We start from the raw sequence: 12,244 nt of genomic DNA, 5'->3' as shown, positions 1-12,244 counted from the left end.
GAAAACCTTAAGGAAAATATCTCTTCAATGCAGCAATTTTTCCATTGAAAATTCAACCTAGAATTTATGAAAATGTCTAGCAATTTAATCTTATATGTTATAAAATGATCATTTATATTTTTCTTCAGCTAAAGTGGTATTAAAAAGTCCCTCTAAAGAGCCTAGTGGGCTTTACCTAATTAGAATAGTTTTCGATAACTATTCTACTTGCCTTCCCATGTAAAATGTACAATTTTTACCACTATCCAGAATAACAATGATGAAAAAAATTACTTTTTTCATTAAAAAAAATTAAGATTACTGGCTTTATGTAATGAAGGGATAAATCAGAAATGGTACAAAAATGTAAAATGAGTAATTAAGACTTGCAATCATTTTCTAGGCAATCTTAATATTGCTTATTCTTCATACAAGCTTACCATTTATTAGTAATACTGCGTCTGTGCATAGCACTGTAGGGTTTATAAAACATTTTGCCCAGTATTATTATCTATTTCCATTTTACAGATAAAGAAAGTGAGGCTCACAGGTTATCTGGTTTGTGCAAGGTCACACAATTCCTGTCAGATTAGGATTTAAACCTAGGTTGCTGACCCATAAATCAAATGCACTTTTAGTATGTTGTCTTGTGGGCTCTGCCCATCTGCCTAGGGGCAGGAGGGCCAACTAGGCTCTCAGTAAAGGACTCATCTCTGTAGACTCTACTTTTTTGGGAAATTATTTCTTGGAGAGTAATCCCTTTAGTGTTTACCAGTTTCCAAATTCCATAATCTTATCTTGTATTATACTTAACTACAACTAAAACTTTTTCTCAATATGATGTACAGTGTATATTTTAAATAATTTTTTAAAGTATGTTTAATATGCCTTAAAAAACAGCAACCAATATTCAATGTGAGGTGAGAATACATAAATATTCAACAAACCATGCCGATAGGGTGTGTAACAAAGAAAAATGAAACTGGTACACAGTTTCATCAGGGACTACACAAACATCAACTCAGCAGTTCTGGGAACTTCCACATCTGTTTCCTATCATTGATTATTTTAATCTATTTGTCTCCAGTCTTTGTCCAGCTCAGGTCCAAAACTCAGGCATTTGTCTAGAAAACACTCTTACAGTAAAACACAGGAAATTTGATTTGATGATTCAAAATATGAATGACCCTCCATTAAAACCATGCCATTTGACTATTTCTTCCCTAAAGCTATAGTGAAAGCAACAACTAACTGAAGGGATAGACTTCAGATTATTCTGACAACAGCTACGAGCTCTAAAGTGATTATTTCTACTGGTTTTTATAAATGTTCTTAATAGCCCCTTTAGTCAAATGAGAAAAAAGCAAGCTAGAGTAGTTAAGACTATTGGACTAGAAGTCAGAAGATATAGCTTTTGATCCAACATCTGCCATTGACTTTACAACCTTAGGTAAGGTTGATATTTTCATCAAAAACACTGTGGTACTAAAAGAAAAGCAACTCACTTACTTTTGGAACATGAGGGTTAAATTCCACCGCTCTATGAATTGCTTCCACAGCATTAATTTCCGCAGTGCTCAGTCCTCTTCTAGAGGCTGTTTCTGGAGAGAATCTGGGGCGGGGGGAGAGGCGGGAAGGAAGGAGGGGAACACTTCAAATTGAAAAAAACTATGCAAGAAAGAATTACAAGTTAAGACCATAATTCAATGTCCCAAAATTAGAGGTTTCTGGTGATAGGAAAAGGCAACTGATATCTAATATTGAAAGTAAAGCCACTTAGTTCAATATACACAATCAGGAAGCAGAGGGAACAGAAATCTTCAAACATATTTGAAGTTGATGCAGAAGCACTTAGAAACTAAGTTAGACCCTTTGGGAAGGATAATAAAATCAGAAAAGCTACAGAGGTACATCCACAGTCCTACTACATAAAAGGAGACCTCTACCAATATTCACCTGAGAAGAATGCAAGCAGAAGAAAAAGTTTCCCTTCTTCAGACATATTCAGAAATACATTCAGAACAACTAACAATTAAGGGAATTCAAAATTACCCATATTGTATATAAACTCGGGGAAATAGAATGTGATATTTCATTCCAATATAAAAAATGTCAAATAATTAAGGAAAAGCATTATCAACACTCACAGACTTGGCCAGAGTTCCAAGGCCTTAGTTAACGATCAAGGGAAAAACAACTTTAAAAGAAGCATCATTCAAAACCAGCGAAGAAAGAAAATTAATGTTCTTATATTTCGGTCTACAGTTAGTATCTTATCCAGATGCTCTAAATTCCACAGCTACTCACCTATCTGACACAGTCCTAGTCTTCAACAGTGCTGCTGTATAACAAATTGCTGCTGACTTTGGAAGACTGATATCTGTAATAAAAAAATCCAAAATCAGTGAAAGAAAAAGAATTTCAAAATTATGTCTATGAATACATGATGCAAATTTCGTAACTCTTCTTTTTATGTCAAAGTTGACTTTCAAAAAGTGAAACTTCTTGCACCAGAACTACTGTGGTAAAGTTCTTCTCTTTAATGACTCTCAAAGCTCAAGTGAAACTAGCAAATACAACACTAAAATAGAGGATCTCCTATTTTTTTCCAAGAACATAACAGTGAAATTCTACAGCACAGCAGTATTAGGATACTGAATAAAGAATTCAGAACACAGGAGCAAATCTCAAATTTTTTAAACCAGTTAAATCTCAAGTCCTGGGCTTTCTCTAGCATCAGCTCACTTTGATTTCTTAAATACAGTCTCTAAGCTTGTCTAGTATATGTACCCCAAGCAGGCCAAGCATCTGGTAAGTAACATATGGAAAGGATTTCTCACAAATTTCTACATGAGCGTGCATCATTCTGAAGCACTTCTTAAGGGTTCCAGATGTTTAAAAGAAATAAACTTCTCCCTCCAAATATAACACATTCAAACTTTCCAAGTCAATAGGCAAAAAGGAACAGGTCACAAATATTTCTAGGTTAATGGTCAAAAATCCACAACAGGACAGGTTGTGTAAAGACAGGTGTGATAAGGTGACAAGCTGCTCTGATAAGTTGAAAGGCATGTCCAAAGACACTGTGATGAGTGATGTCAGGCTACTTTCAGCTTGTGGTTACAAGAAGATGCCTCACAGGGGACATGCTCATGTCCCCAGGGGGAGGGACAGTTGACGTGTGTCTCCGTAATAATCCTTGCAACCCCTAAGGTGAACTGAAGCAACTATTTCATAGTAGCAAGACTAGGAACCTTGGCAGGGTGAAAGGCATCTCTCTCATATTTCTGATTCATTTAAAGACCCTGATGAGAAGACACTTCCTAGTGGCCCATACCAGTACGCCCTTCATGCTACCATTAATGGACTACATTAGAGGAAAGAAACAGAAAGTCCGAGAATCACTCTGGATCCCAATGTTTCATGCACATTGATATTGAACCATCTGACAGATACACTAAGAGAGAAAAGGGAATCTAATTGTTAGGTAAAAGTGTTAGACAAACACCACTTACCATCATATTTTGCGAGAACTGCCTGAACATCTGCATAAGCCTGTAATTCTAGAAGAGATTCTAGGAGATTTTCATGGATGTTCAACATACTAAGAAGAGGAAACTCTTTCATTAGCTGCATATTAAAAAAAAATAGTTAAAATATGTAACACAGAAGTTGTAGTTTAGCAAAATAATAACATACTGTCTCTCCCTAGATGAATGTAAGCCGCTTGAAGGCAAAGACAGTTCATTTTTGTTTTGGTCCCCAGGGCCTAGAACTAGAGTATGCTTAACAGATGTTTATTAAATTGAATTTGCTGAAGGAAAGAGATTCCACAACTTGCCAAATACAGCTATATTCCATATACATTTTGTTACTGTCAATTAAAAACAGTGATTCAACTAAAAATTTAGAACTTACTGAAAACACTTTTAATTATTAAATGTATCAGTATGATCTTCAAAATTACTCACATCTCTCATTATTTTTACTGCTTCTCTTATTCTTCCTAATTTTCTCGCGCACATTGCTAATCTTCGTTTAATATAAACCAATACATTGGTGTCTCTTCCTAAATAAAAAAAGGAATGTTACCACTACTAGTTAATATGATCATCTGAAATTTTATTTATATTACCCATTATATTTCTTTACTTACACTGGAAGACATAACTGAAATAAAAGTGTATAATTTATGTCTCTACAAATAATTGTTCCAACAATAACACAATGCGAAGTCTGCAGTACACGTGCAAGTCACAAGTTCATGTTTAAGACTCACAGAAAAAAAAAGTACATATTAATTGAGAAAAACAGCATTAACTCATTTTTCTATATTTCTACTTAAATAACAGTATTATCATAATCTTCACTTGTTTTGACTGGCTAGCTAAGAGATTTCAAAGTAAAATTTCCATGGACAATTAAACCTAAAAAAAAAAAAAAAGCTGCCAATGGCTAACAAACTCAAACTTCTAGAAACGGTTTTAAAAATGTTTCTGTAACTATCTCATACTCATATCTGAGATTTTACAAGGATAAATAACACGATACTTTTTAACAGATGCAATTTCATTAGTTCCAGCCTGCAAAATTATAAATTCCCACAGTTGTGTGTTATAATAACATGCAGTAATGAAACATACTGTATACATCAATATTTAGCCTAGAGAGGGGACATTATCCAAACCTGAATTTCCACAAACAAAAAGATTTAGAACTTAACTGCTAACAGATAATGCAATATATAAACATTTCAATTTATTGTCCACTAACTGCCAAAATCATGAAACCAAAGCCCTTTGGCCACAAAGAGAAGGCAGCAGCAGGGTTGTTGCTCCTAATGTCTCTGGTAAAAGTGTCTCCCTATGGAAAAAAGGGAGGCCTCATTTTTTGTGGTTCACCAAAGGGCCACCTCAAGCACTATGAGGAGAATTTCAGAAATAATTAGTACAAGGTATGAGGGTGGGTATTGTGCTGAGAATTTAATAAAGTGAATTCATCCATATCCCACTGCAGGTCTCTGGCCCTAATTCTAGACATCCAGAGCCTGAACAGCATTTATTTTGGGATGACAGAAGAACAAAGTAGCATCACATTACCAACAAGAAAACTCCTAAATACTGAATACAGCACCTTTCTTTCAAGTACAACAAACTGTTCCAAGGTGAGTCTCTTCAATGGTTCTCCCAACTTCCTCTTGAGATGAATTATATTCATTTTGACAGTAACTATTATAAAAATTGGTATTGTATCTTCTTTCAACATAATAAGAGCAAAACTTTTATTCCAGTATGTTTTCTTTTAATGAATACATTTTTTTCTTTTTTTAGTTTACAAATAACCTGGGTAAGTAGATTAGCTGCTTCTTATGAAAATGAGCTAACCTATAAGCATTTATCTTAAAAAGAAAAAAAAAAGGGAGTATTTGAAAAGATATGCTCAACTCAGTTTAGATGTGCTTACTAAGTTGAGCTTCGTGCTGAGGGCTCTGGTGCTGGTGCTGCTGTGACCTCCTGTAGATCGTCTCCCCAGCTTTGAGGGCCTGTCTAAATAACTTCTCGGCATCTACAATTGTCGTCGCCTCCTCCTCAGCCAGGAGAACGTAGGCCGTGGCACAACTGCAAGGAACCAAAATGATAAAGGGAATAGTCCATCCTCCAAACTCCTCTTCTCCCCTGGGGGTCCTCACACTGACCCCCATCCTTCCCAGCCTGTTAAGCTTCAAATGAAGCTGGTCCAGATTTTAATTCACTAGTGGCCCACCCCACAGAAGTAACCACAGCACCACCCCCCCATTTCCCTTCTATCCCTTCTCCCCTCCTCTTGTCCCCTCTCTTCCCTGTCCTTCTCTCTGACTTCCCAGCCATTGCCAGACTGAGCTGCCTCCACTCCAGCCATCTTTCACAACACCTCTGGACTTCCTGCTCCTGGGGACAGCTGGGGGTATCACAGTGTACAGAATGCTGGGCCTGCAGTCATGAAGATCTGAGGTCAGTCCAGCCTCAGATTCAGAACCCCAGGCAAGTCATATAACCTTAGACTGCCTCAGTTTCTTCACCTGTAAAAATGGGGAAAATGACAGCATCTACCTTTGAGGGTTGTTGTTTAGCACAGTGCCTGGCACAGAGTAGGTGCCATATAAATGCTTGTTCCTTCCCTTCTCACACCAGAACCACTTAAATTCCACCCCTGGATCCCAGGGCTCTGAGAGCTAGCATTTATATAATGCTTTACATATGCTATCTCACTGGATCCTCACAACCCAGAAAGGTAGATGCTACCATTATTTCCATTTTACAGAGGAGAAAACTACATCTCTTAGAGGTTGTCATTGTCCTGTACATTGAGCACTCTATCCACTGCCTGTCTGCCTTTGGAAGACCTTTTGTCTTATCTTGAGCTGAATGAAACCTCCTTACCAATCTCAGACCGAGCTACTGCACACTCAGCCCCTCACTCCAGCTTTTTAGTTCCCCTTTATATGCTGTCTTTCCTCCATTAGAATAGAAGTTCTCTGAGAGCAGGGACTGTCTCTTGCTTGCTTGTATTTGTATCCCCAGTGAACGGCACATAGTAGAAGCTCAAAATGTTTTGTCATTCATTCATTTGGGGGTTCTTTTCCCATTATTTATCTTTTTGCCTCTATTTTTTTTTCTAAATTATTTTCCTTCTCTATTTTGTCTTGAGGTGAAGAAGGAGTAGGACAGTGAGAGACAGGAATGTAAAATGTATTGGATAAAAATGTAAAGTGCATAACATCTTATATAAAGAGGTAGCATGATGAATTATACCATAACTTAAGCCTGCTTTTAGTCTGTATATATTGAGATGCTTATCTTAGTTTGTCTAATTTAAAAAATTATATTCCCATGAATAAAAATTTTTCTGGAATAGGGTGACTAAGACATGCTATTTGTTTGGGATGAATTTCTTTTTCTAACAGCTTCTGATTCATGTCCTAGTAAATTTTTCCAAAGTGACTGAAACTCCCCAATAGTGTCAGGAAGAAATAAAGTGAAAAAAATCAAGGGAGATGGGGGCAATGTAGGAGAAAATAATTGTGCCTGATAAGCACTACCCTGTTCCCGATGGACCAGAAACCCCCCAGTCCAACAGCTAGATCTCTGCTCACTCTGGCTCTGCCTTCCTCCATACTATTTCCTTTTTGTCTAGGGTATCCAAAAAAAGTTCATCCCTGCTTTGGCCCCTATACTAGTCTTCCCAATCCCCAACACTAACACAAGTCTCAGTCCTCCTCCCCACTGAAACTTACTTGTCCTATATCTTCTCTTCCTTTGGGGTTAGGTTCCCTGAATTTCCCAAGGTAATGACTATATAACTTGGTAAACTGAATCTTGTTAATATGATGTTTTCAAAAATGAGAGGTCCCCCTATTCCCTCCAGGTACCGTGTTCATTTTAAAAGTATCCTAGTGAAGACAATGTTTCTGCCTTGTTTCTTTAACCCAAAAGAATGATGGAATTAATAGAAATATCTGGCCAGATAAAAAGAGAAGATAATAGTAGGGCAGGGGGCCAATTAAGGGCCACACAAGGCAAAACAAATCACATTATGTAAATACTTCCCATATTACACGAGTAAGAGCTTTCAATAAAAGCAAAATAAGGAGTAGCAAGGTGGCACAGTGGATACAGTACTGGCCCTGGAGTCAAGAGCGTCTGAGTTCAAATCTGGCTTCAGACTTCAGACAGCTGTGTGACCATGGGCAAGTCACTTAGCCCCAAATGCCTAAAAAAAGGTGAAGTATATAATAACCAAGAGAACCCAATTAAGAGAAAACACTTAAAAAAGAGAACCAACTTGTACCTAACCTTGATGTGTTTATATGTAAATCAGAGATAAAAGACTACTGAAATTATATTTTCGTAAGAAAGACTGCTTTAAATATCTCTTTACCCTACAATGCCCATCAATTAACGTCTCTTAACTTCTTAAAAATGAAACCCCAAATCTACCCCATCCAGGTTGTATCCCCCAGCAAACCAACTCTGATTCCTTTCATTCTGCATCCTTTAGCATTTATAATTTCCTATTTTACACTTAGTGATAGGGTGTTTTTAATATTAAGTTGACTTGTGAGAACACATTTCATTTAAAATTAAACTTTTAACATTCCTAAGAGCAAGGACTATGCCTTTTACTTTGAATGTCTTTTTTGCCCTTAAATACCATTTTGGTTCAGAGAACTTTAGATATTTAATAAATACTTACTAATAAAATGAAATTGTTTTAAGGAACAGTATAATGAAAGTTAAAACCTGGAGTTCTGAGGAATCCCTTTCAAAAGCCTATCAGGACAGGAAAAAAATCTTTCAGAAGGTACATGCTTCCATACTTTCACACAGACCTAGGAACTATGGTATAAGTCAGGGGTGGGGAACCTGCAGCCTCAGGGCCACATGTGACCCTCTAGGTCCTCAAGTGTGGCCCTTTGACTGAATCCAAACTTCACAGAACAAATCCCCTTAATAAAAGGATTTGTTCTATAAAACTTGGACTCAGTCAAAAGGCCACACCCAAGGACCTAGAAGGCCACATGTGGCCTGGAGGCTGCAGGTTCCCCACCCCTGTAAGTATGAATTATTTCAACTGCATTAGCAATCTCAATTTTTTAAAAAAAGGACTGTTCTGATTTTTAACATCTATAAAAAAGAAATAAAAGCCAGAGTTCCAACAACATAGCACAGTTGTCAAAAAAAAAAAAGTTTTACTGTATTCATGGGGGAATTTGGGGGGAAAAACTTTAAAACTATTCCAAGTTTCTTCAAAAATAATAATTAATGTAAAACAACATAAAAAATGTTTTGGCAAATCAGGTATCTTGGTTATTTCTTCAAAACAAACTTATTTTCTCATATTTCAAACTTACTCATTGTTCAGTTCTAAAGCTTGATAAGCTGCTTTGATACGAGCTGGAGGATTTCTCTCCCTCCATGCCTTCTGCATAACTATAGAAAAAAATTTCAAAAAAGAAAATTATGAATATAAATGTAAAATGTACAAAATGCTATGGAGGCAAATATTGTCAAATTATATGTTCCTGAAACTCACCTGAATGGAACTGGGTTAATACCTCACATTAACCCAATTAGTTGAGGTAAATTTCCATTTAATGTGAAAGCCTGAAGCATAACAATTACAAAGTTTATCTTCTTCCTCACATGTGTGAATAAGCACCATTGTGAAATGCTAAGTTTATTAAGCCTCTACAAAATATAAACACACACATACACTTGGAAAGTTGTGTTCAGTTTGTGTTAAGATAAGCCACTGAGTTCAAGCCACATGTCACATTATAATCATTCTGAAATATACCACCAGTTCTTAACATTCTGAAAGGTAACAAGAAGCTGTTAAAAACATGAAATCCGAGAAGTTAAAAAAAAAAGTATTCATTTGTGTTATGTTTTAATCCAACAGGTATATCTTAATTTGCTTTTGATGTAAAAGACAAGAGAATCAACTTCATACACTATACACTTCTAGGAAATGTCAATAGTTAATCCTTTAACTTTTAACAAAATCCTAATTTAGGAGCTCCCTTCAACTAAAGGAAATACATTGCCACTTTGCTACTACCATTTATTGGATTAAAATAAAGATTTCACATCAAAAGTTTTTAAACAATAACTCAAAACTACATCCCTGGACCTATCTGGCTTATTTCAGGTTTGATAAGAAACCTAGAGAATCTATGTATGTTTCTTTTGGAACAAAACCTGCAACTGTCCAGTAAGAATAATGTGGAAAATGTTTGAGTTTTCCTTTGGAAACAAAATATTAGTCTTGGCTTGGAAAAGGAGACAATATACTCCACTTGTGCAACAAAAATACATTCCTCATATCAAACATGTCACCAACTAGATGACAGCTAATGCTTCCTGAGCTTGACAAATTGATGCAAGTCAGCATCTATCTAACAATGACCAGGTAAAAGATAGCAATTCTGTTGAAACATTGAAATATTACCCAAGAAGGAAGTACTTAGACAGACAGTATTAGGTGAGCTTACTCCTCCACCCTAAATTAGTTATGCTGCACTTTTATGAGACTCTCCTTTGTAAATTACACAGTACTTTCAAATCAAGCTGTAAAAATTAAAACAGAGTTAGAATACCTACAATAAAATTATATAAGTTCTTTTGCCTTCCATACCTTTCACATGAGAGAATAGCCAAATAACCACAGATTCCAAAACAAGCACTGTTAAAAGGTACTCCACAATTCACAAATAATAGAAAGTTATGGGGAAACATATATTTTAGGACAACTATGGAAAGCAACTGAGTTACATATTGTAGTAAACAGATATAATGAATGAAAATAATCAGGAAAGATGTCAGATATGTGCATTCCAAAGGTGTTACAAATATGTTTCATGTATTTAGTGATATATTCTCTCCAATCTTTTAAGGAGAGGGAGAAGAGGAATTACGTGAGTTGAGTAGCAATATAGTTGAGAAGATAAACTTGGGTGAGGGGAAAACTGCTGTAGAATCAAGAGTTAGCACCTAAGCCCTAAGCCCTCAAAAAAAAAAAAAAGTAAGCAGGGTTATTCATGGCTTTCCAAATGACCCTGCCTAAGCCTTCTAAATTGCTCTTCAAAACCAAGGCAGTACCTAGATTGGGGGGTGTTAAAGAGAGGGAAGCTGGGACGGGTGATTTTACAAAGGAAAAAAATTATATCCATCTTGATCATATATATAAAACATCGTCAAGGACACATATAATGAGAAAAAGAGGTGTAATGTAGTAAGAGAGATGAATAACAGGACTACTTGAGCATTGCACTAGTACCCATGAAAATACTAAAAGACCTAGATGAGGGCCTCAACTACACTGGTGAGATAATCGATTGAAGATTTATGGAAAGGTACTGATATGAATTACAGATGAAAAGGCATGGATGGATTACAAACTCTACTGGTGAAAGGAATTGCCAACATTGATGAGAGACACCAACCAATTAAGGATTATTAACGAACATCAAACTAGTAGATTTCTAGGAGACTTCTATTCTTCCTAAGGGGTAGTAAGTGGCACAGTGGTTAGAGCACTGGGTCTGGGGTCAGGAAGACTCACCTTCATGAGTTCAAATCTGGCCTCAGATACTCACTAGCTGTGTTACCCTGGGCAAGTCACTTTACCCTGTTTACCTCAGTTTCCTTATCTGTTAAATTAGCTAGAGAAGGAAATGGCAAACCACTCAGGCCCTCAAATATTTGTAGATAGATTGTTTAGTTTAGTGCAAAGTTAAGTATTTGCATATCAAAAGTACATGAAAAAAATTGTGCTTATGGTCATCAGTTCATCAGTCTATCAGTTTAATCATCCTTCTGAGGCACAAACAATTCCTAAAAAAAAAAATACTAAACATACATGATATACCTCGGGAATATTGTGTAGCTACTCTCTGCATATCTAAGTCAACGGATCTACATAGGCAGTTTTCCCCTTGTTCATCTTTACTTCAAAGGCTTTTTGATTAGATTTTCAGGACTCCATGCAAACATATTTTTAAAATAATAGCTAGCATTTATATAACATTTTAAGATTTGCAAAGCACTTTACAAATGTTTTCTCCTTATAATAGCCCTGGGAGGTAGGAGGCTATTAAAACAGTAATATGAAAGGTACACAAAAATTTACAAAGCAATTAAGAAAAATAACCTAATTGAGAATAAGCCTGAAATCTTAGAACAGGAAAATAAGCTTGATTCAGCATACCTCAGTGGGTAAATTCCAAAATGAGTTTTTCTACAAGAATAGCATGATAGTACATCAAGTGCTTTGCTAAAATCTAAATAAATTATTTTTCCAGAATTCCCTTGATCTACCAGCTTAAAAATTCTTTCCAAAAGGGAAATAAGGTTAGCCTAAGATAGATAACCTGTTCTTGATGAAATTATGCTGGCTCTTGTGAGCACTGGTTTCTTTATTAGATGTTCACTAACCATGTCTATGATAATTTGTTCTAGAATTTTGCCCAGAAACGGAGTGAAGTTCACTGGCTTATAATTTGGAAACTCCATTTTCTTCCCTTAAAAAAAATCTGGACACCTGCCTTCTCCAATCCTGCAGTATCTCTTCATTTCTGGACAGTTTTTCAAAGATCACTGACAAGGACTTAGCAACCACGCCTGCCAGTTCTTTCACTACTGTATAATTCATCTGAGCCAGATGATCTGAATTCATCAAGAGCAGCTATATATTCTCTAGCTCCTTATTTCTGCTGGGTATCAAC

The 12,244-nt window shown here is 36.1% G+C and overlaps 1 protein-coding gene across 3 annotated transcripts in view; it reads right to left on the bottom strand.

The window, feature by feature from the left end:
* Window positions 1-12,244, bottom strand: part of ST7L (suppression of tumorigenicity 7 like) — an 83,977-nt gene that overhangs the window by 48,575 nt on the left and 23,158 nt on the right. For all 3 annotated transcript variants that reach the window (XM_036767201.1, XM_036767202.1, XM_036767203.1), the window contains exons 6-11: window positions 8,870-8,948; window positions 5,443-5,597; window positions 3,951-4,048; window positions 3,495-3,609; window positions 2,287-2,359; window positions 1,489-1,591 (exon numbers count right to left, since the gene is read on the bottom strand). In XM_036767201.1, coding sequence (XP_036623096.1) covers window positions 1,489-1,591; window positions 2,287-2,359; window positions 3,495-3,609; window positions 3,951-4,048; window positions 5,443-5,597; window positions 8,870-8,948 — 623 coding nt within the window. The remainder of the gene's footprint in view (window positions 1-1,488; window positions 1,592-2,286; window positions 2,360-3,494; window positions 3,610-3,950; window positions 4,049-5,442; window positions 5,598-8,869; window positions 8,949-12,244) is intronic.

The sequence above is a fragment of the Trichosurus vulpecula genome, chromosome 7 (genome assembly GCF_011100635.1).
Source record: "Trichosurus vulpecula isolate mTriVul1 chromosome 7, mTriVul1.pri, whole genome shotgun sequence".
NCBI lineage: Eukaryota > Metazoa > Chordata > Mammalia > Diprotodontia > Phalangeridae > Trichosurus > Trichosurus vulpecula.
This window is presented reverse-complemented; position numbering and strand designations above follow the sequence as displayed.